The sequence below is a fragment of the Urocampus carinirostris genome, chromosome 5 (assembly GCF_059441175.1).
Source record: "Urocampus carinirostris isolate Australia breed hairy pipefish chromosome 5, RoL_Ucar_1.0, whole genome shotgun sequence".
NCBI classification, from domain to species: domain Eukaryota; kingdom Metazoa; phylum Chordata; class Actinopteri; order Syngnathiformes; family Syngnathidae; genus Urocampus; species Urocampus carinirostris.
In genome coordinates this window covers 11,701,545-11,727,394 of record NC_142353.1, presented here as the reverse complement: position 1 = coordinate 11,727,394, position 25,850 = coordinate 11,701,545, and the positions used below count along the sequence as shown (strand labels likewise).

At 38.2% G+C, this 25,850-nt stretch overlaps 1 protein-coding gene and 1 pseudogene across 1 annotated transcript; both read left to right on the top strand.

Moving 5' to 3' along the window:
* The first annotated feature begins 1,871 nt into the window (after positions 1 to 1,871).
* Positions 1,872 to 23,639, top strand: LOC148365247 (uncharacterized). Its single transcript, XM_088335724.1, has 3 exons — positions 1,872 to 2,101; positions 9,754 to 10,218; positions 22,305 to 23,639. The coding sequence occupies exons 1-3, from the start codon at positions 1,927 to 1,929 to the stop codon at positions 23,192 to 23,194; spliced, it is 1,530 nt and encodes a 509-aa protein (XP_088191850.1). The 5' UTR covers positions 1,872 to 1,926; the 3' UTR covers positions 23,195 to 23,639.
* Positions 12,076 to 16,602, top strand: LOC148365248 (uncharacterized; annotated as a pseudogene).
* Positions 23,640 to 25,850: the final 2,211 nt, after the last annotated feature.

The following is a 25,850-nucleotide window of genomic DNA, read 5'->3' as shown; positions in this document are numbered from 1 at the left end:
GGAAAAATTTGACTCACCACATCATAAAAAATCTGTCATTGCAAATACCTTTGCAAAGGGTGACTTAAAATTTCTTGATTTTGAAAGCTAAATAAATCATTCAAAATCATTTGGGTCTTACACTTTATCAAAAACCCTGATCCCATTTGGAACTTCATACCTTTCCATAATTTGCCCAAACTGGGTGGCGTATCATTCGTCTTGGCTTGTAACTCCAGTATTGGTAGAATCCTCATGAAAATGTCTTCCTTCCACTGTCAGGCTTTCCTTTCTTAGTCCCTCATTTTCAAACACAATTTCTCTCCTCATAAGTACTGTACTGTATATGGAACAATGAAGCCATTTTGTCTAAACATAAATCCCATTTTATTCAACAGTAGTTTGACAACAATATTGTAATGGTTTCCCACTTATTCAACAGAAACAGTCACCTTTACTTACTGTATATGAAGAGTTCACTGCAAAATCCAATTTTACTGTCACCTGGTGACTTTGCAAAAGTCGTTGGAGCAATCTCACCTGGTATCTGCATGCTATTTAAATATAATATTGGTGAGGGATCCCAGCAAACTAGTAGTCCCTCTGTGGATAGCCCTAATATTGAAAACGTCAAATTAGCCGGCAATCATTATCAAATCAAAGATATTATCAGATAACTAATTAAAAGGGAAGAAGTGACTGTTCCATATGAAATGTCTTTCTGGAAGAAAGTTGTTGCCCAAGTGCTATTTGTGAATAAACTAAGTGCGAAACATTTATTTTAAAATGATTTACTGGATTTACCCCTACTGAGTGCATATTGTAACGAGATTTTAAAAAATTATTGATGTTAAATGTACCTTTTGTTCTGCTGTCCCTGAAACTGTAACACATTTATTTAGGCACTGTCCCTTGGCAAAAAATAATCAGCCTGAATTTTGTCATTTTCTCGCTGATAAGATTGACAATAGGTTTGAATCATTTTGGAAATATACTGTGTTCGGAATATTTGATCTTGCAAAATTTAAATCAAAGCCAAAATAATCCGTTATTGTCAACATTATTATCATTTAGGTTATATTTTACGTTCATAAGTGCTAATGCACAGGCATAACAAATATTGTACTACTTTTGCACGTGAAATAAAAAAAATTGTCCATTAAGCTTTCACCCAACAAAAATACCATTACAACTAATAATATTTGTAAAAATCTTGGTGTTTTATATGGATCGTGTTTCCCTCACTTGCGTGTTCATGAATCTTTATCTGTAATTGTTTCGTTTAGCAATTGGTTATAATGTTGTGCAACGTTGCAATGCAACGAATGGAAGTCTATAAAGAGGGAAAAAAAACACAATTATCATTAGTCCCCCCATAAATAAAAAAATAAATGAAAAAGAGAGCCGAGTGACTTGAGAGTAAATACCTGGACAAGCCAATACGCCTCATTTAATCATTGAGCGCATTAAAAACACAATTGTTCTATTTCATAGTTTATTTGTTTTGCGCGGGAAAGTCAATATTCTTAATTTACATTTAATTGTGTCGTTTGTTTTTCAGAAGTTCTTGACTTTACTACGTAAACTTGTTCAGGAAGTGTCTTTGGCCTGATGAAATCTGCGCATGCTCAATAGGGTATTGATGAGAATTCCGGCTCTTTTTAGAGACCGACTTTTCGGGTTTTCGGCTCCTAATCGGCTCCTCAGATTGTTTTGCTCGATTTAACCCATATTACCTAATATCATGTAACATTATGCAAGACACGACTCAAAAGGAAAGTATGTAGCAATAAGAGGGGGTAAGCGTCTCAAAAGGAACTGACTCTTGATTCATGGGAAACTGCTCAAAGAGCCGTTACCTTCCTGAACGACACATAAGACCTATAGAGCGGGCTAAGCACGGTCAGTTGAGAAGCTAAGTCTGCTAGCTAACTGGCTAATTGCTGAATGAGTCGTATTTTTCATCTCTTTGAATTAGTTGAGAGCGATTCTGTTGTAAAAATGAGCACAAGATTCACATTTGAGTGCGAAGAAGAGCTTTGCGGAGCACAGGAGGAGAGCGAGCGACAACTTCAACTGGACGATGTTAGCGAGCAGCCTCGTGTTTCATCGAACAGAGCAGGTTGGTCGCTTTTTGCACTTCATACTTTATTTCTGTATTTTGGCATTTATTTGTATGCAACCAGTCTCACATTATGTTCGAAATCATCCACTTATTCACTATGTCCCAAGCCACTACAGTGTAGTAACTAGTGATGGCAAAATGAAGCCCCATGAAGCAGTGAAGCCCTGCAGGGAAATAAAACACACACACACACGTAGGGGCTTCAAGATGAATTATTTCCTCGACTACGCTATTACTTGGACAGAACATTTTATGACATGTTTGGTGCATGCAATAAAACTGAGTGGGGTAAACAGCGTTGTGAATAACGTTATAAATAACGCCGCTATTTTTTTCATTAAAGGTATCTTCTAACAAATTATTGTTTCCGCTGTTACCTTTACTGATGGACAAAATCTGTGCGTTACTTTGAATTAAGCGGTTTCCTTCTCTGAGTTGTTTACGTCGCCTCTTTTCGGATCATGTCACCATTCAAAATGCGACTATTATGTTGTTATATAGCGATTACGAAAACAGGTGTCCCCTGATTACGACTATTCGACTTACCAAAAACGGTAGATACGAACATTGTTTCGGGGTGTCGAAAAATATCTGGACATTGCTGTAAGTTTAATTTTGTATAGTGTGCACCTTTTTCCAAATACAGGACGGTACTGTAGTGCTTCTTTCCGCTGCTGCCGGCGTGTGGTTGCGCCGTCAGAGGTCACGCAACATCCACCCGAAGAAGAAATCTGCTTCCTCTTCCTAGTTCGTGTGTAAACATACTGTACTGTATCTCCAGCGTGCTAAGAATTTTGACTTTTTTATTGTTTTATATCTCGTGCGTATATTCAATATGGTTGGTGTAAAGTGTAAAGAAGAGGCGAGCCATTTCTTTTGAAATGAAAGTGGAATAAGAAAGCTTGATGCGGTTGAGAAAAAGGTTGGATCGCTTTTTTTCAGCCACTTTCAACCACGAAGGAGTAGGTTGCCTAACTCTTGAAGCTCATCTTCCAAGAGTAAGTCAAACTTAACTTTATTTATCTTTATAGAGCATATTATTTTATGAAATGTTTATTTTTTGTACAAAACAATACAGGTGACTTATACAAGCTTTAGACATGCTTATATAAACCTTAAACACACAAAATTTATCACTGAAGTGACTTACAAACAATTGTCCGGAACCTATCTTGTTCATCAGTAGGGCAGCGTCTGTATGGTATTTACCAGGGATCTCAAACTCAATTTACTTGAGGGCCGCCGGAGCTAGGGTCTGGGTGAAGTTCTGCTGAATTGGGTTTTTCTCAAGAAAACATGATTTCATAAAACTCCACTGTCCTCAAATATATATATATATATATATATATATATATATATATATATATATATATATATATATATATATATATATATATAAAAGCTACACAAAATATAATGACATGAAAAATATCAAGAATTAATGTGAATCAATCAGGAATAAATGAATAGATAATTTGTGTGTACTGCACTTACATCAAAGACGGTGTGTATGATTTGACCACTAGGTGTTGCTAAAAGGAGTGCCTAGAAGAAGGAAGACAAACTACAGAGACTTAAAGTGATTAAACAACAACATTTTTCTTTTTTGTCCAGCCTTTTGCAAAGAAAAAAAAAGGAAAACATATAAAAGGTGGGGAAAAAGACAAAGACAGAAAAAAAGATGTGAAAAAAATTGAGTAATAAGAAAAAAGTTAGACAAAAAACGTGGAAAAGAAAAGGTAAAATGACAGGGTTTTTGTTTTGTTTTGGGGGTACCTGTAGCAGCAAAATGGCAGACAATGATGTCCGCTCTATCTAAGTGAGACTACTGTTATGGAAAATAAAGGCAAATTTCTCTACCAATGAAAAATTTAAAACACAAATGTTTATTTCATAGTTCATATATTTTTGCCCATTTTTAAAAAAATCAGTATTTTTGTTTTGTTTTATTAATTTGAGGAACAATGTACAGGTGAGGTAACGAGTTGTAAGGTCATTTACTCAACTTTTCATTAATAAAGTGCAAAATACAGACGCTGTCTTACGGATGATCTTAAGTTTAATTTGTTCGTAAGTTGCTTTAGTGATATATTTTGTATGATTAAGGTTTATATAAGCATGTGTAAAGCTTGTATAAGTCACCTGTATTGTTTTGTACAAAAAAATAAACATTTCATAGAATAATATGCTCTTTAAAGATAAATAAAGTTAAGTTTAACTTACTTTTGGAAGATGAGCTTCAAGATTTAGGCGACTTTCTCCTCTGTGGAAGAAAGTGGCAGAAAAAAGGACCGTTTCCTCAACCACATCAAGCTTTTCTTATTCCACTTTCATTTAAAAAGAAATGGCTCGCCTCTTCTTTACACTTCACACAAACCATATTGAATGGACGCACAAGATATTAAACAATAAAAATATCAATTCAATACAGTTGGTTTACACACAAACTAGGAAGAGGAAGCAGATTTCTTCTTCGGGGTGGATGCTGGGTGACCTATCATAGCGCCAAAACACGCCAGTAGCAGCGGAAAGAAGCGCTACAGTACTCTCCTGTATTCGGAAAAAGTAGCACGCAATACAAAAACTAACTTACAGATTCAGATTTTCAGATTCAGATCTACTTTATTGTCATTCTAGTACACGTGTATACAGAACGAAATGTCGATGCATCTGACCCCCACAGTTTCCTTGAATGTACAGATATAAATAATGTTGTATTGTATTTTGGCTACGTATAGTATTTTACCATAGTTCCGATAGTGCAAGAAGAGTAGCTAACCAGATGCGCAAAATGGGCAGTCAGGTTAACAAGTCAGGATACAGCAATGTCCAAGTATTTTTCGACATCCCGAAAAAAATGTTCGTATCTACCATTTTACGTAAATCGAATGGTCGTAAGTAGGGGAGCGTCTGTAAAGTGGTGAAGTGTTTTCTATTTGTTGGCAGTTAGTGCTATCTAGCGTCCAAATTCCTTATAACAGCAGGGACATTAATTACCAAATCAGGCAACCACATTTTGCATCCCCAGTTTATTACATGAATATGTTTTTAAAAAGGTTTAAAGCCCCAACGTGTAGTATTTGACTACTAGATGGCATTAAGATGTCAGATATGAGCGAGGGTAATGCACGGCGGGGCGGCAGGATGCCTGACAAAATGGGGCCGACCTAAGTGGGAAGTCCAGGGTGATATGAAATACACATTTCTTGAACCATGACTTTTTTTTTTTTTTTAAATAAAAATAATTGGTATGATAGTCCATGTATTTCTGTCTATTATTCAACTAATTGTTTTTATTTTTATTTTTGGTTGGAAGTCTTTTTTTTACACCACAAGGAGGCACTAGATATTTAACTCTGTCCCTTTTAAGATGTAGTATTTGAGTATGTGATTTAGAGTTCAAAGTAAATATTATATATACATATTCAGCGACAGTTATATATGGTGAAATGTATGTTGTTGGAGTTTAGCAGTATCCTCAAGGTATGAATAAAAATTCAATTAACTTTTATGTATATGCTCAAATTTCAATGACGTGTGCATTTGCCTAATTTGAGTATTGAATGTTTATCAATTAATTCGTCTACAACAGTATTATGGTTTACATACATTTTTGTGGCAGTTAGATCATTTTGTAAGTAGCTCGCATACTGCAAAAGTGTGAGCACCTCTACATCGGAAAAAACAACTGCAATGCACCGTGGGATAAGTAGGATCTGCTCCTCAGTTCCATTTTTTTAACGTGCTTCATTGTTGTTTTTTCTCCTGCATTAAAGAGTTGATAAAAGGAATTTGAAAAACGCCACAAAATGGCGACCATGTTATCTGGTTCACTATATGAGTGATGGGAATTATGGCTTTTTAGAAAACTGGCTCTTTCGGCTTGGCTCATTAAAATGAACCAACACTTTTGTTTCCCATGCGGGCCTTAAAATGTCGTTTGTGCTTTAACCCCTTTAACGTTCTTGTAAAATTCGCCTTAAATGTTCTTAAACCTTTTGGAGAATATGGACTGTTTTGGTCCAGCACTCTGGAGTTTTGTCCCAAACTGAAATAATCACTGCAAGTGCTACTAACATTGACTAAGCTGAGTTGGAACACACAGAAATATAAGTTTTTAATTCTCGCCTGAATTCTTTTCATTTTATTTTGGAATCAAATGCCTGCAGATGCGTGTGGTATGGGCATCTTAGCTGGAAAACAGGTGAGACCATAGCCTGAAGCCTTACCTGGTACCTTTTCAAAATTTGATCACAATCTGAAAAGGAAACATTGTATTTTACACATTTTTCTAGTGGTAGGTCTAGGCGTTTCTAAAAGTGGCCAATTGGAGATGACCAATTTACAACTCTAAAACCTTTTCAAATGTGAATTATACTTTGGCCAATTTTTAGAGATAATGAAAGAGTTGTAAATGTATGACTTCTTTACCAGAAGTCAATCCATGATTAAACACACTTGTGTGTGATAACCGCGAGTAAAAAAAAGATACTGGTTGCATTTTTTTCGCACGTTTATTTTCGGTTCTGATTTCATTACAGCCCGTAAAATACGTTGGGAATTTCTTTGGGTAACCAATGTGTCAATTCACATTTGAATTGGTCACTATTGGCTAAAGATTTTTGAAGCCCAAGCAGGCTATAATGTTTTTTTTTTTGTTTTTTTTTCCCCCAATACAGGCCCTCATAGGTTGTCAGTGGCTAAGGACTGTCAAAGCCATCTTGCAATTGCCCAAGAGTAGGGTCAATCAAAAGGTCAGAGGCAAACCACTTTATCAAGAAGTCATCTAATGAGTCTGTTCATTTTTATGCGGGAGTTATGGAGAGAAACAGACGCATTAAACCAAGGATCGTCAAACGATTCAGAAATGCTTTTAGGCGGATTTCTTTTATTATCTGCCGGCATTATCATGTGTTTCGGAGTAAATATTAACTCTGTTGGATTCACTGGACTATTGTGAGTGTAACCACACCATATTTGCGGGGAATCATAGTACTTTTAGGTGCGTTATACCGATATTAAGGTTTTCAGGTACCTTGTTATGGAGTGATCGTAATGTTTCTAAAACAGTCATACATCATAGTTTAAGCCTTTCAATGATATGTGGCATGACTGATTTCAGTGACATTGTGAAGACACGACCTATTTTTTAATCAACATTCTGACGCCTCGCCGGAAGCAGTTGTAACGATAAGAGGTTAATCAATATATTGTCAATAATATTATGTAATCATAAAAGCTTAAAACAGCTCTGATGTGGGATCAGTTTCTTTGAAAACCTTCTGAGGGCAGCTCGAAGTTGTAGGACCCTGGTGTCTGGTCTGGACCTGTTGCCCTATGTTCTTTACCGAGATTCTCCGTCTTGGTCGCAGCTCCTGTCGAGGCTGTGCGCTATGTCTTTTGTCGAAACAGGATGCTTGCTTCTCCACCATTTTCTGGATGCCTGTAGATTCGCTTCCACCCGTTGCCTTTGTCTTGCTGGAAACTGTCGTCCTCCGCGTTTCTGGAATGTTCTCAGAATATTATCAGTTTGATGACCAATGGTATAAACAAACAAAAAATCTGATAAGCATCATCTTTTTTTGGTCCAGTCCAGCAGCAACTCTAAAGCTCACGAATCTGCAGATCCAGTTTGGCCACGTTACTGAGTCCGAGAAGTTAAATTAAATTAAGATGACATTATTACTGACTGAGATGTATACAACAGTAACAAAATAATTACTTTAGATCTACTAGTAAAAGCAGAATTGCAGTTGAATAAATAGTTTTTTTTTCATTTTACTAAAGAATTCGGGTTGGTCAAACACTCCATTATTCTAAAACTCTAAATTCTATATTTTTGTGGGAAAAACGCTGTCTTGCAATTACGTATTCGCACTACTGCACATCCCAATATCGATTAGATTTCAGTTAACCGTGCAGCCTATATATACGTAATGCGCTGATAGATGATTTGTGTGTCTTATCATTTGAATCACTGACACTCAAGAGACAAAAATGAGGCGAGTATGTCGCAGTCACATCTGTATCTGATGTGCAGATTGTACAGATTTTCTGTTCGATGTACTTTGTTTCAGGTAAAAGTAGAAGGTAAAAGCAATAAAACAATCACGAAAATTATGGTGATATAATTTTTGCCGTGAATAATGAATAAATAATAAAAGACGATAAATCAAATGGCAACTTCACCACCCGACCAGCGGAGAAATTGGGGGTGCTAATGCAATTAATACGCAAGTTCCAGACTAATATTCAGGAGACAAAGATGGTGATGAGGACCTTGGTCTGCATTTATAAGCTCGTTACAATGTGCCTCACACTCGCACACCAATAGCAGCGTCAGCATTGCCAGGCAAATTCCTGCTAATCGGGGGCAGTAGGGATTCAGTGTCTTGCCCCAGGACACTTCGACACACACAGAGGAGCCGGGAATCGAACCTGAATCGAGGAGCGCTTTACCTCCTGAGCTACCGCCGCCTAGCCAATCATTTTGCAAAAGTGGCGGTAGGTCTGCTCACACGGTGAACATGAAAGGACTACGATGCGGTCAAAATGAGCGATAAAGATAACAAGGACTCCATTAGACCCACTCTAATCATGCTGAAAGACTCGTCATCTTCAGTTGTTTGGAGGTATTTTGGTTACTTAAGAGTCTGATTTAAAACGTGCAGACATTTGCAAACCAAGATGACTTATTTTATGTTAGTCATATTTGTAAAATGCTGTTTGTCTCACTATGCATCATTGTTCTGACGTTAAAAATTGGTTAAGCAGCATCGGAATTTGTCGACTTTCACTCTGGGGCGAATCTTAGACTTAAAATGTAAAAGGAAAAAAACTTGATAATTATAGATATTGATAAGAACTTTTTTATTGCGATCACATTTCTTTTCATTTTGCCCAGGCCTAGGTAAAAGCGCTTCTCTTTTTGTCGGTATTTTATTTCTCCCTCAATGTAGCACTTATGTTGTTGAATTGGCGTGAGCCTGCAGTTTTGTGACGGCAGCGCCGTTGCGTGCAAGTGATGCGTTCATGGATATTTAGTAAATGTGATTGTCTTCTTTTTGTGTTTTGCAGTTATTTGATGTTTGAAATCACCATACGACTACTGTATTATTATGTTGTAAAACTATTTAACTTAGCCTAATGTGAATATAGTCGAGTGGTTAAGCATCTCCACTTGAAACAAGTAAAACTTGGATACAAGATATTCCAGAGTAGGTTGGAATTTACAATGTGAACACTTGGTGTGTTTAAACAATATCGGGTTCTTACTGTGCTTTTAATGTGAACTAAAATGGAGCATTTAAGTTTTATTTTTGTTTAATAAACTATACTACATGGTTAAAATGTAAGCATTTTTGTAGGATTATAAGCTACTACCTGACCTGGGTTTCCTCCAATTGTATTTCAAGGTTACATTGTTCATTTATTTTCAAAATTATTTAGTATTTGTATTTATATTATGTGTATTTTTTTCTTCTATTAGTTTATTTGGTATTGGAGTAATAGAAAGTAATAAAGTTACGTTACAGCAATATTATTGTGTTCGGATTACGTAACTGACTAAATTTTACAACAGGTAATTAGTAACTGTATCGGATTACATTTTTAAAGTAACCTTCCCAACCCTGCTTGTGTCCCTGCAGACCTCGCCCAAAAATATCTTACACCTGGCCAAAAGGAACCAGATGTGCCTGGCGTCGAAGAGGAGGAAAACTCTGAGCCTGCTCACGTTAAAGAGGACGAGCAGAGACAACCATACATTAAAGAGGAGGAAGACTTCCTAGATTTTCCTGTGAGTTGGTCCCGTTTACTGCCAGACAATCAAGGTCACTGTGAAGAGCAAGAACTGAAGGGGCCTCAAAGCAGCAGCAGCAGCTCAAATCTACTTGTGAAAAGAGAAGATGAGGAGCACCGTAAAAGCTCCCAAGGAGACGGCAGCTCGGCTCCAGACGAAGACGACACATCACACTCTGATCAAACTGATGACGACAAACATTCCGAAGGTGGCACAACTCATCAGACTGACGACAAAGGCTGGAAATGTTCTCGGTGTGGAAAAAGTTTTCGATGGGAGTCATACTTGAAAAGGCATATGCGTTCGCACAAGGGTAAGAAACCTTTTACCTGTTCAGTTTGCGGTCAAAGGTTTATACACAATGGAAACTTAGAACGGCATACAAAAACACACACAAGCGAGAAACTTTTTTCCTGCTTAGTTTGTAGTAAAAAATTTACTCAGAGGGTGACCTTAAAAAATCACATGAGATCACACAATGATGAGAAACCTTTTGTTTGCTCAGTGTGTGGCCAAAGATTTTCTCTCAAGGGAAACTTGAAAACACACACAATAATCCACACTGGCGAGAAACCGTTTTCCTGCTCAGTTTGTGGTCAAACTTTTGCTCAGAGTGGGAGCTTACAGGTGCACACCAGAACCCACACTGGTGAAAAGCCTTTCACCTGTTCAGTTTGTGGTCAAACCTTTGCTTCTGGTGGGAACTTAGAAAGGCATGTAAGAACCCACACTGGTGAGAAACCTTTTGCCTGCCTAATTTGTGGCCAAAAATTTGCTCTTATGGAAAATTTAAGAATACACACAAGAACCCACACTGGCGAGAAGCCGTATTCCTGCTCAGTTTGCGGTCAAAATTTTGCTCAGAGTGGGAGCTTAAATAGGCACAAGAGAATCCACACTCTAGAAAAACCTTTCACCTGTTCAGTTTGTGGTCAAGAATTTGCCCAGAGTGGCGGCCTAAAAAGACACACAAGAATCCACACTGGTGAAAAACCTTTCACCTGTTCAGTTTGTGGTCAAAAATTTGCTCAGAAGGTACATTTAAAATCACATATTAGAAAACACACCAATTCATAGACCTGACAGAGAGCAAAGTATGCAAACTTATCCCAAAAGTCAATAGAAAAGGCTCTCAATTATTATATCCAGAGTTTTATTAACGGCATCAAGGTGTCAAAGACGCCAACCGTTAAGGGCGGATGCAAAATGTTGGCGATATATGAGAAAGTCAGAAGCCACGTACCAACTACACACGGAAATAGATTCATATTTGTGAGAGATAATCGTATATCGAGGATATACAATTAGGGATCCAGTACATCAAATGTATGAAACGAGTGTCACTTCCATTTGTTTCAAGTCTCCGGCGAGGAACAAATGAAAATTACATCACGAGTTTCATAAAATTGATATACAGGATCACGGATCGCATATGCTATTTGACCCATGATTCACAAATTTTACTTTAATTATGAAACTCCATATTTTGCTTGTATTCATTTTTGTCATATGCTAACAAGGGTGCAGTGATTATACTCAAATAAGATGTAAGTAAAGCAACCACAGTAACTTCAAACTTCTCTCACTGGCAAATAACCGACCCAACAGCATCGTAATAAAAATAAAAGACTGTAGAACAAATAACGTCCCCATCGATCCTCTGCGCGTTGAGTTGATCATGAAGCCCCTAGCATGCCTTTATCCATCTCAAACATTTCTTCAAATTAATTTTAGGCTGAGGAAAAGGGACTAACCTCACCCCTAACATTTGTGCTCGAGACCTCCGATCTACATTACAAGCATTCCTCGTCAGAACATTTTGATACAAAACTTTGTACAACCGTGTGGATCACATGTGCATTGTCTCTGATACAAAATGGGGCAGGATGTCGTTTGCCATGCGTTCTGATTGGCTGAAAACAAGTGTTGTCTGAGCTATGAAATACAGACGTTGCTCTACTTACGAACGTGATATGTTCTGGCCTATTGTTAGTAAGTTCAATTTGTTCGTAAGTTGCTTCAGTGCTTTTTTTTTGCATAGAATGTATGTTTAAGGTTCATATAAGTATGTTTAAGGCTTGTATAAGTAACCTGTACCATATACTAAAAAAAATAAAAGTCTAATAAAATAATACGCTCTATAAAGTTAAGTTTAACTTACTTTTAGAAGATGGCCTTCAAGAGTTAGGCAACCTACTCCTTCGTGGTTGAAAGTGGCTGAAAAAAAGCGATCCAACCTTTTTCTCAACCGCATCAAGCTTTCTTATTCCACTTTCATTTCAAAAGAAACTGCTCGCCTCTCCTTAACACTTTACTCCAACCATATTGAATAGATGCCCGAGATATTAAACAATAAAAATGTCAAAGTTCTCCGCGCCCTGGAGATACAGTACAACAGTTTACACACGAACTGTGACAGGAAGGGGAAGCCTGTGGATTCTGGGTTAGCTCTCACAGCGCCACACGGCAGTAGCGGCAGAAAAAAAGCACTACAGTACTGTCCTGTACTCAGAAAAAGGTGCACAATACAAAATCTAAATTACAGCAATGTCCAAGTATTTTTCGACATCCCGAAAAAAATGTTCGTATCTACCATTTTTTGTAACCCGACTGTTCGTAAGTAGGGGAGCGCCTGTAACACCCTTGACCTGCTGAATTTGTTTTTGGATATTCCCAATTATAGGTAAAGCTAGGAGTCACACCTGTCTTTGTTGATATAATCTGAATCTTTCATTTCCCTCAATGTACCTACAGCTTCTTTGTTTTTGAATTAATTAATAATTTCCTGCACATTTTGCAGTCAATTTGTCGCAGCACCCTTATCCTCTTAGTTGATTGGGTATTTATTACATTTTTAGCTACAGAATGCCTTGATTTAGATTTATAAAGCTCTTTGTAAAAGTTATAGCAAATACTTGCTGTTTTGTGTTGACCTTCTTTAATGGATCCTAATCTGTACAAGAGTAATTAAAATCTTCTTGATGAAAAAAAGGATGAATTTTGTGTACAAATAAAAAGGATTTTGGGTGATTGAAATCTGGCTATTTTCCTATATCATTGCAATTTCATGAGGTTATCATTTATGCTTATTTACATGTGTCCCAGCTGTAGCTGCAGAGCCATAAAACCATTATTGTTAAATGCATGCCCTGCCAAAGGAAGGAACCCTTCTTTTAATATTTAATCACTCTCACTGTCTTTTTGGCAAAAAAGCGTCCAAATTACACTGAGAAAGAGCATTCTCATTTTTTCCCCCCAATGTTTAAAGAGTTGAACTCTTTACCGGACAACTTGGTTATGTTTGATATGATCCTCAAATCATCTTTCTAGATTTTATTGTTACATGTACTTTTCATATAAAAGTGATGAACCCACAAGTGGATGTAACATATTTCTGGGGATGGGTTCCACTTAATCCAACGTGCCATAAATGCAGCTCGGTCGCTGAAAGACCCACCAGGAGATATTTCCCTGTGCTTAAATTTATTGGAGTCAAACAAAATGACTGCTTTACAGTTTCCTTAGACTCGCCTACGTTTTTAAATATTTGTATTTACATTTTCTATTTACCTTTGGCATAGGCCATTTAGGGAGACAGAGGACTTACATTGAAGATGTTCTAAACATGTGTGTCGCCATTTAAAAACAATGTGTACATATGCCACCTTCACCCAACAACACTTTTAGCCAAACATTCACACTATCCCAAAACTAAGGTAACTGATTAAGCATATAAACAAAATTAAAAAAGGGAGAAAGATGTATCCCAGCAAGAAAATATAAATTCCATAACCACTAACACCAGCAATCAATCAAGCAATGATAAGAGGAACAAGAGAAAAAAAGAAAGAAGAAGAAAGAAAAAACTATTAAAAAAAGATAATATTGAAATATAATTAGGGGGGCAGCTGATGGCTGATGATCATCTATATCAAACCGCAGGGTGTCTGTGTAATAAAAAGGTTTGCCAGGTATTGTTGTATGCCTGTAGGGAACCTTTGAAGGAAAATCTGATTTTCTCAAGCTTTACATTTTGCTATATTTCCTAAATCCATCTGTTGTGTGTCGGAGAGGGTGTATGTGTCCATTTAAGAAGGATGTGTCTTCTCGCAAGTAGGGTGCAAAAGGAAATTATAGTTTGTGAGGGTTTGGATTTGCGTAGTGGTGGCGGAACTCCAAAAAGGGCAATTAGTGGGTCTGGGTCTATTTGAACGCTGAGGGCTTTTCTTATTGTTTAAATAATTCTTAACCAAAAGTCATTACCTTTTGGAAAAGATCATAACATATGTAGGTAATCGGCCAGTGACTGTTTCCATCTGTTGCGAGAGTCTGGCCTTACCGGGATAATGTTTTCTCGTCTCGCAATGCTAAGATTGCTTCTGTGTAGGATCTTACATTGGAGAAGTATGTGTCTTGCACAAATAGAAGACAAGTTTACAAGATTAAGTATTTGGTCCCACTGCTTATCATAAATTTTTAACTTGAGATCCTGATCCCAGACGGACCTTAAAGAGTTAAGTGATTTTAGATTGATTTTTAAAATTGACATATAAAGTTTTGAGGTTAGGGATTTTTGTGTTGTGTCCATCAAGGTCTCTGGAGGTCTGAGGAAATTGGTTTCAGATAAAATACCGAATCTGAAAGTAACGAAATAAAGGAGAGCAGGGGAGTCCTAACCTTTCTGAGAGGACTGCAAATGAATGAAGTACACAAGAGGATTTATCAGACATTGATGATCTAAGGGAGATGCTGTATATCAACCTCCTCCCACCAGCAGTTAGGAAGACAGTAGTGGATTTCAGAATTCTGTGCCACAGCCTATTAGGGGACGCAAACGTTTGCTTGCGGAATAAGAGGGATATCGGTCAGATCGTGACATTGCCATATCACGCACCCCCAGGCATCACTCTCAGACACCGCAGGAAGAAGCTGATGTCTCAGGCGATGTATTTGAAGATACAAAACCAGGACCAAGTCATTAGGAACAGTCCAAGAAAGGGCGTCAAATGCGATGGAAGGCTTTTTCGTTTACTCCACATCAATTTTCAGTTGACCACGAGGAGGACACTGTAAATAACGAGACTACATACAACAGTATATTGACAAAGATTTAATCAAAATCATTGCAGATTGCTCAAATGCCACATTGCTGTCTAGAAGTGGAGATTCACTTACTACAACAGCTGAGCAAAAAAAAACATTTTAGGTGCCTGTAATTTGATGTTTTGCACCATATTCGGCAATCAGGATGTACTCGTCTAAATCCTTGAGGTTCCCTGCCATCACTGTAAAGTACTCATTGATGAGGATGTTCCATAAGATCTGAAAGAGGGAGACGCATTCTGCAAGGTGAGGCCTTTTCTCAACCGCATTCTGTAAGGCTGCAAATCTCAGGCTCAGCCACAGTGCGTTTCCGTTTATGAACAGATTGTTCCATTCACAGGACCTTGTCAATGTTGACAATAGCTGCCGATAAACCAAACCCAGCTGGCATCAGAAACTGTTTGCGCTACATCAGAGGACATGGTGCTGGCCTTTGATATTTAGCGAGGTTCAGATGGACTCTGTAAACAAGTTGAAGAGCCAAGGAATCTGGGTTTGGGAATCGACTGTCTTAGACTCTGCATCCAAATGTGTAGTGTGATCGATTCTTCACATCAATTCAGGCAGTGGAACTCATGATGACAGTTATTAGGAATCGAGTTGCTGCTGCAGTGAAGAAATTGCCAAGTGACAAGACAATGAAAAAAATGGAAATGGAAACTCATCACAAGTCACCAATCTGACTGGAAACATTTGTGTCAACAAATGGTTTGACAATAAACCAGTTTTGATGATGTCTACTTTACATGTTTAAGAGACTCATGCCAGAATTGGAACAAAAACTGAATTGTATGTGACTATTTGTACAAAAAATGGACACCGTGGGTGCTGATACTGATCTGGCTTTAGCCTACAGCTAGCTACTGTGTCGCAAAGACCACACTCTGAATGGCACAACAAAAAGAACATCATGCAGTTCCTTCAATTCCGTATTTAAGTGTTCATGACCTTCTCGGCTCAGAGAAAGGATGACAACACTGACTTTTCAGAGAAGGGAGATGACATCTGCAAGAAGTGGTACACTCAATGAACTCATCATGATGCAGAGCAAAAGGATGTTGATAACTGGAGTGCAGTGTGTTGCGTGCAAGGTGTCTCCCAAGGGGAAAACATGCTTGAGCATTTTGGTGTGCAAAATTCACGCCATGTTCAGAAATTACAACTGTTTAACAATTGCAATAACATTTATTTGAAGGTTTACTTGTTTTATATCCAGAGTTCGTACGGGTACTTAAAATCCTTAAAAATGCTTGAATTTTAATGTGCTTTCAAGGTCAGGCAAACGCTGGAATTTTGAGTCAAGTGCTTGAAAAGGCTTGAAATTGTTACCATCGCCATATTTCTTGGCATCCTAACTCTATACGCCACGCAATAAATTAACATTTTTTTTATAAGTGCATGAAAATGCCGCCGACATGTCTGCTCTGGCGGCTTGTCATCATGGTGTTGTCACCGTCTCCTACTGGTCGCACCTAAAAGGACAGCTCTATTTAAAAAAGCTCTTTCAGCTCTAACAACAAAAAACGCTCTTTTGATCAGCCCTTTGAAGCTACTAGAAGAAAAGAAAAGAACCCTGAAAGTGCTTGGCCATAGAAATGTGTACAAAGCCTGGCCTCCTGCAACTTATTAGCTCAGCTTCGTCAATAATTTGAATGAGGAGGAGATCAAGAAAGGATTTCAAAGCGCGTAAATGTGCATAACAACCCAAGTCGAGTTCGAAGAGGAACTACAACGTCGACTCTCAGACGCTTGCGAGCAACTCCGAGTCGTGTTGAACAGAGCAGGTTGGTCATTTTATTATTATTTTTTTTTTTTCCCCCGTGCTACTTTAAGTCATTGTTCTCTACTTTGAGTTTAAAGAGTCTTTTAAATTTTTACCTTTTTTGTGTCTTTTTTGATTGCAAAGAGGCCTAATGCTACAAACTAGTGATGTATTATTCAGGAACGTAAAGGCTCTTTGAACCGACGTTTGGTAGTGAACGATGGGAGCTGGTTTCCCACCAATCAAGAGCCGGTTCCCTTCCAGTCGCTTTTTTTCCTTATGATTGGTCAATATGCATTTTTTTTCATGAATTTTGCGTTGTTGACTTCAAGTTCATAAAAGGTTAATGGTTTTTTTTTGTATTTTATTTATATATTTGTTTATAAATCTGTAAAAAAAAAATTATGTTTCCTGTGTTTTCCTATATTTTTCGGGTTAATGTTTTTACATTAAAATTCTTATAAAAAGTCAATATTTTGAATTTGGATTTTGTTGTGTCTTGTGTTTTTCAGAGCTTCGAGTCACTTGACTCTAGAGTTAAATGTTCACTGAAGTGTGAAAAAATACTATTATTATTTATTAGAGTAATATATTTAAAAACAATTAATTCATTATTTCCATAATGTTATGTTATTATTGGTAACATACCGATTAAGGAGACCATAAAAAAACGTCTTTTTTCCCCCATAGCTTTTTTTCTTTCTCTACTCCTCTCATTAGCTACACCGCTTATCCTCAGTAGGGTCGTGGGGTGCTGGAGCCTATGCCAGCAATCATCGGGCAGTGGGCAGGGGACACCCTGAACTGGTTGCCAGCCAATCGCAGGGCAAACGGGGACAGACGACTCGCTCGCTCGCTCATTTACACTTAGGGACAATTTGGACCGACCAATTCACCTGAAATGCATGTCTTTGGAATGTGGGAGGAAACTGGAGTGCCCGGAGGAAACCCACCTCTTTCTCTAGTTTTCCGGTTTTTCTTTTATTTTTTTTCTTCATTAATTTATTTCTTCTTAATTTTTCCTGATTGTTTTTCTCTTCCCTTTTTTTATTTTGTTCAACATTTCCTTGCTCTTTTCCTTCCCCCTTTTTTTCTTCAGTTTCTTTTTGGTAGCTTTTTACTTTTTTCTTTTTTCTCATCTCATCTCATTAGCCGTACCGCTTATCCTCAGTAGGGTCGCGGGGGGGCTGGAGCCCATCCCAGCAATCATCGGGCAGTGGGCAGGGGACACCCTGAACTGGTTGCCAGCCAATCGCAGGGCACACAGGGACAGAAAACTCATTCGCTCATTCACACCTAGGGACAATTTGGACCGGCCAATTCACCTGAAATGCATGTCTTTGGAATGTGGGAGGAAACCGGAGTGCCCGGAGGAAACCCACGCAAGCACGGGGAGAACATACAAACTCCGCACAGAAAGTCTGGAGCTGGATTTGAACCCACAACAGGTTCCCATGACATGAACTGTGCCGCACAAGCGCTAATCTTTTCTTTTTTACTTTATTTTATTTTCCTTTTTGTTTCTATTTTAAACTAGCATTTTTTTCTTCTTTTTAAAAAAAACAATTTCTACTTTTGGGGTTATCTCGTGCATAATACATCATAATTGGTAATATTTGCGTTAAAACAACGAGAAAAAAACTGAAGAACCCGTTGGCAGCCGAAAGCACCGACTCTTTTTAGTGAGTCGAGCTACAAAAGCCGTCTCTCGAAAAAGAGCTCGAATTCCCATCAGTGTTCCTAACGTGCAGAAAACGAAATCTCGCGTGATGCCTCGAGATTCGCGTGACCCTAATAGCAGTGCGTGACAAAGACGGGGAAGAGCTTTTTTTCCCCAAAGAGATACTAACTGTGCAATATAACTCCCTGGGAAGCGCCTTTAGTACAAAACTTAGTTGTTTCTGACTTTAATAAACAAAGCAACTCGCCATTTACTGGCTGATTAATCGGCAATCGCTGCACATTTCTCTTCTGAAAGCGATCGCCCTTCGGTACGCTTTTTCTCCCTACTGACGTTCACTTTGTATACGTCAGGGCTGCCAAACTTATTTTGTTCGGGAACCGCATGGTAGAAAAAAAACTCACAGGAGCCGAAAAAGTAGATTAAAGAGTAAGAAAAAAAGAGGGGGGGGGGTGAGAGAGAAAAAAAATAGAGGGATGGGAGAGAAAGTGAAAAACAAAGAAAGATGGAAAGAGAAGAGACACGGAGATGAAAAGATGGAGAAGAAAGTGAGAAAGAAAATAGTGAAGAAAAAAACGAACGATAAAAGTGACAGAGCGAGTGAAAAAGAAAATAGAATGACAGAGAAAGATAGAGAAGATAAAGTGACAGAGACAAGGAAAAATAGAGAAGATACAGAGAGGAGGGGAAAGAAAGTCGGAGAAAAAAGAGAGTAAGACAAAGAGAAATAGTTAGGAATAATGGCAAGGGAGAGAGAAGAAAAAGAGAAATAAAATAGAGAAAGAGCACATGAGAAAGATAGAAGAGAGAAAGAAATATAGGTTGAGGGTTAGAACAACAGAGAGAGAGAGGGAAGGGTGATAGAGGAGGAAAAAGACAGTGGAAAAAAGAGAGTGATATTGGAAAAATGGAAGCAAAAGAGAAAATTGAAAAGAGTGAGAAAGATAGAAAATAGAGAAAAAAGACACAGAGGACAGAAAAGAAAGAATAGAAAAGAGAAAGAAGAAAAACAGGGTGAAACATTTAAAGAAAAAAAAAGACAAACGGAAGAACGATATAAAGAGAAAAATAGGGCAGAGAAAGTGACATAAGGTGAGACCTAGAGAACGAGAGTTAGAAAGAGAAAAGAAAAACAGAGACAAAGAGCGAGAACGACATTAGAGAAAGGAGGAAAAAGAACATTGGCGGGAGGGAGTTAGAAGGGAAAAAGTAGCGGTGAGGGCGAGAATCAGAGAGAAAAAAGGTGAGAAGAAAAAAGAGAAAGGTAAAGACACAGAAAATGAGAGAGAAAAGACGGAGAAGGAGGAGAGAGAGAGGAAACAGGAAGTGAAGAACCTGAGAGAGTGAGAAAGATAGAAAAAAATAGAAACAAGAGAAAATGAGAGAAAGAGTAAGAGCAAATAAGAATAAGAGAGAGAGAGAGAAACCAGATGAGGGAAAAATAGAGGAAAAGAGAGAGGAAAAAGAAACAGACAGGGAAAGTGAGAAAGGAAGAAAGAGAAAGAAATATAGCAGCGTTTAATGTGTGAGTAGTGCCTAACTTTGACAATATCAAGTGGACATATTTAAAATTGCAGCTCTTTTTATCAATATCTTGGCCTGGTCTGGCCCGCGGGCCGCATCTTTGTCACCACTTTTGTTTGCGTGGTCAGTATTGTAATCCAAGTACCATGATATTGCAGTAATGTTATTTGATTACCTTCAATTACTTTTGGATGACTCCAATACCAAATATACATGAACTAAATATAAACACAATGCCTAAATTTAATTTTAAATGTACAATGTAACCTTGAAAGAGATTTGGAGAAGTAGTAGATTAAAGAGAAGGAGAGAAAGAGAAAGAAAAAGAAATGGAGGGAGAACAAGGGAGACAGAAAGAGTGAAAATGAGAAAGCACCGTAGGGAGAGAGTGAGAGAGCACAATAGAGAGAGAAAGGGTGAAAAGAGGAGAGTTGAAGAGAAAGAAACAGGGAAAAAGAGAGAGAGAAAGGAAAAGAAGAGAGAAAGAATAAGAGAAGAGAGTAGGAAAGAAAAAGAATGTGAAAAGAGCAAAAGAGAGAGGGGACAAAGAGAGAATAGAGTGTGAGAGTGAGAAAGAGAAAAAAGGAGAGGGTGAGAAAGAAAGAATAAGAGAAGAGAGAAAGAGATAAAACCAATGAGGGAAGAGAGATAGAGAGAGGAGAAGAAGAGAGACTTTAGAAAAAGAGTGAGCGTGAGAAATATCGAGAACGTGAGAAAAAATGAGAGGGTGAGAAAGAAAGAGAGAGAAAGTGAGTGGGGAGGGAGAGAGAGAGAGAGAGAGAGAGAGAAAGGGGTGCGGGAGACGGAAATGAAAAGTAGAGGTTGCAAAAATATTAGCCCCATTTGAGTTAACACTTTGTTTTACCGCTTTTGGCAGAAGTTACAGCCACAAGTCTTTTTGGGTGTTTCTGTTAAAGTTTTGCACATCCTGAAAAAGAAATATTTGCCCATTCTTCTTTACAAAAGAGCTCATGCTCTTTAAAGTATGATGGTTACCATCTATGCACAGCATTTTTCAGACCTTTCCACAAATGCTCTATTGCAGGGGTTTCCAACCTTTTTGAAGCTGAGAGCAACTTTTTGTTACTAATTAGGGCAAAGGGCGCCCGGTTTGATATACATTTCTAAAATAACAACTTATTTCTACATTGTTACTAGGTTATTACAATGGAAAATATTGGAAGTAGGGTTAACCCATTAAAATAATTTGGTTCCATCTCACAATTATGTCTCACATGTGTTTGATTCTTAGAAACTATTTTCAGTTTTTTAGATTTGAATTTAAAGCCTGAAATGTGTCAGAATGACAAAAAGTTCTTGGAGGGACAATACTTTCGCTAGGCCCTGTATGCAAAAATACGGTGGTTTGCGAAACTATTTGGCCCCCTTGAACTTTGTGACCTTTTGCCACGTTTCAGACTTCAAACATCAAGATATAAAACTGTAATTTATTGTGAAGCATCAACAATAAGTGGGACACAATCATGAAGTGGAACAAACTTTATTGGATATTTTAAACTTTTAACAAATAAAAAAACAAAAAAGTGGGTGTGCAAAATTATTCAGCCCCTTGACTTTCAGTGCAGCAAACTCTGTCCAGAAGTTCAGTGAGGATCTCTGAATCATTCAATGTTGATCTAAATGACTAACAATGATAAATGAAATCCACCTGTGTGTAATCAAGTCTCTGTATAAATGCACCTGCACTGTGATAGTCTCAGAAGTCTGTTTAAAGCGCAGAGAGCATCATGAAGAACGAGGAACACACCAAACAGGTCCGAGATACTATTGTGGAGAAGTTTAAAGCTGGATATGGATACAAAAATATTTCCCAAGCTTTAAACATCCCAAGGAGCACTTTGCAAGCATTAATATTGAAATGGTAGTATCAGACCACTGCAAATATACCAGGATCGGGCCGTCCCCCTAAACTTTCAGCTCCTACAAGGAAAAAAACTGATCAGAGATGCAGGCAAGAGGCCCATGATCACTCTGGATAAACTGCAGAGGTCTACAGCTGAGGTGGGAGAATCCGTCCATAGGACAACAATCTATATACCGAGGCCATAGAGTCATAACACACGCACATTCACCAAACATTCATTCCACTTCACTCCTCCCAACCTGAAACCAAATATAAAGCCCAAAGTACATTAAGAGTGAGTTGCTGTGCCCCGCAACTCTTCATCACACACTGGTTTACCCCCTCTGCATCATACGGTTCGATCCATCCTCCTCCCAAAAAATTAAACAAAGGTACAAAAGTAACAAATCTAAATTGTCACTATTGACCAATCTATTCACATATTTGTATTATTGTTTCCCGCAGATGTCAGTGAAAAATACCTTCCTCCTGGTTGGAAGAATCAAAAGTCGCCTGTCGTGAAAAAGGAGAACTTGGAGCCGGTTCATGTTAAAGAGGAAATGCAGCCTCTATCCGACACTAAAGTAGAGGAAGATTTTCAAGAGTTTCCTGTGACCAAGGTTCATCGAAAGATGGAAGATCAACAGGAAGAGGAAAATAGGAATGAGCCTCCTAGCTGCAGCTCAAGTCAACACATAAAAACCGAAAGCGATGACGAGCAGCGCGAAAGCTCACAAGTGGACAAGTGGTTGGCACCGATTTCAGACGGTGAGGAGGCATCGCACTCTGATGACACTGATGTCGATGAACAGTCGACACGTCTCACCGACGGGAAATCCTACAAATGTGTACAGTGCGGAAAAGCGTTTAAATTGAAGTCTAATTTGAAAATGCATATGGTTGTTCACACCGGCAAGAAAAGTTTTGCTTGTTCATTTTGCGGTAAAAAATTTGCCCAGAGGGAGCACTTAAGAAGGCACACAAGAACCCACACGGGTGAGAAACCTTTTGTCTGCTCAGTTTGCAATGAAAGATTTGCTCGTCAGGAATCTTTAAAAAGTCACACCAGAATTCACACGGGGGAGAAACCGTTTGCTTGCGTATTTTGCGGTCAAAAATTCTCCCAGAGCGGGAGCTTAAAAACCCACACTGTAACCCACACGGGGGAGAAACCTTTCGCCTGCTCAGTATGCGGCGAAAGATTTTCTCATCGGCAATCTTTGATAAATCATACAAGAATCCACACTGGTGAGAAACGTTTCGTGTGCTCAGTTTGTGGTGAAAAATTTCCTGGCAAGGTATCTTTAAGATATCACTTAAGACACCACGGCAGTGAGAAACCTTTTTCTTGCTAAGTTTGCCTTAAACCATTTGCACAAAAAGAACACTTGAATTCCCAATCTGTAATATTTGACCACTAAATGATACTATGTTGTCTGGTACGAGCGAGGACCAGATATTTACAGCACACCGTGGCGGCAGGATGCCAGACAAACTTGAAGCCGACCTAAGTTGGAATTCCATGGTGTAAAAGAAATACACATTTTTTTTAACCTATGTTAATTTTTTAATAAAAACTAACTTTGCTACGACAGTTCATGTATTTTTGCTTAGTATTCAAATCAATCTTTTTTTGAACTGGATGAATGTTTTTTGTACCACTAGGAGGCACTAAATATTACACACTGTCTCTTTAAAAACACAAATGATGCCACCCATTCAAGAGCTTCCTCTTTATGTTTGACAAATGCATGTAATGATTGTTTTCTGTCTTCATTTAACCTCGATAAAGTAAAATGATTAAAGTCTATTCATGAACGTATTGAACTTGGTCTTATTTTCCACTGACTGTATGTATAATGGTAAATGGTCTGCATTTATATAGCGCTTTTCAAGTCAATGAAGACCTCCCAAAGGACTTTACAATGTGCTTCACACTTACCCATTCACACACACACTCACACACTAATAGCGGCCGTGCAGCCATGCAAGGCGCCAACCTGCTTATTAGGTCCATTAGGGATTCAGTGTCTTGCCCGAGGACACTTCGACATATAACACGGAGGAACCGGAATCGAACCTGCGACCTCTTGATCCCATGGGAGAGTCACGGTTGCCATGGCGCCCAAATGGCCCCTGCTGTGTGGCCCCAGCTTCTGTCGGGTTTGCCAGGGCGCCCAATTGGCCCCGCCCATGGACACCAGTTGAAACTCGTTGACAAATTGCTCCGTCACTACTTAAACGCTGTCCTGTGAGTTGCCTTTCGTCGGAGCGTCTGCGAAACTCTGTTTTGACACGTCAAGCCCTGCTGGGAATCTCCGTTTTTCCTGTGTTTTTGCTCTTGTTTTGCCAAGCCCTGTGAATCTCCGTTTTTTTCCTGTGTTTTTGTTCCTGTTTTGCTCTCGCCACGATCTGCTTGATTTTGACCACTTCCGCGTTCCGAGCAATCTACTCCCCGCGACCAACGATCTTCGGATCAAGTGTGCGCTCCTTTCTCTTCTGCCCAATAAACTGTGAGTAACGTTACGCGAGTGGGTTCTGCTTTCTGTTCTGGTCCTGACAGGGAGCTTCCCTGAGATATGTGGACTTAATTTGACTTTTAGTCAAGTCATGTTTATTTGTGTAGTCCTTAATCACAAGAAGTCCCAAAACGCTGTAGAGAAAATACACAGACATTACCAACATAAAATATAGGTAATAATAAAGTTTTTAGAAATTCCTCCAGCTCACAATCCCTCAACATATCTAATTAGTTGAAATGTTACTACCTTCAAAAAAACTCAAGTAAAATAGGATCGTACACTGCCCACAATAATAATTTTTGTTAACTACATAATTATATTATCATCAATGTTTAGAAAATAGTTTAATAATATTTAGAATTTATTTTAATGTGTGGCTATTTTAAAGCAGTTAAATAAAGGTACTTATGTAACGGGTGTAATAATAACTTTTATTTTATTGAAATTCCTGCTAAAATATGTGTATAGTTTTTGGTAAATGTCCTGCAATGCTGAGTCCAACAGTGCCATCTGCTGGTATGGGGTGGGGTTTGGTTTTGGCTTCTAACATGTGACCAGGAGGCGGGGTTTTGTCAGTTTTACCAGAGTACTACAAAGGTAAGACATATCTTTTGGTGCTCCACAAAATAAGTTAATTTTAAACTTTATAACCCCAGCTGACAAATCTCTCACCATGCATAGTAATGTGATTGATATTGTCAAGCTGTTTAGGTTTATTTTCGTTTTGTTTCTGTTTTACTAAATATTAATTCCCCTTGTAGAGATCAAAGAGATCAGACCCAGCAGAAAAAGCTAATGTTGTGACTCATCCATTTGCAGGTAAATTGTACCCATTTTTATACTCATTATTGTTTTTATTCCTATTTTTCATATACATTAAAAAAAGGATGATGTTGGTTAAAATTCAGAGTAAAGAAAAACATGTTGAATTCATTGTAAACGTTAAAAATCCACTATACGATCTCTTGTTAAAAGTATCTTGTTAAAATGCAAAGATTTATAAATGTATTGTGATATTCTAAAATGTATTTTCTGTAAAGTGAAAAGACAGCTCTTTGATATGCTTTGTTGTCAGTTTTACCAGAGTACTACAAAGAGATCAAAGAGATCAGACCCAGCAGAAAAAGCTAATGTTGTGACTCATCCATTTGCAGAAACTGTAATAATAAAAACCTCATCATCCAGTCCAGCGTGAATGTGGATCTTTGGTGGGACACGTACACCGCGGTTACACTTATATGCGATGAAGGCATACAGTATATGCGAGTATATACGGTACTTATTCCTTTTGGTTTTGCTGGTCAATTTAATTTTCATTCCAAAAAAATATATTTGTGCTTATGGCTCTTTGGGTCGGAAAGGTTGTCTTTTAGCTGCAACTGTATTAATATTATGTAGCTTTTATTGTGATATTTACTCTGTGCACAGGTTTTAGTGTTTATTATACTAATACATAGACCAATTGGAAAAGGGGTGAACAAAAGTGTGT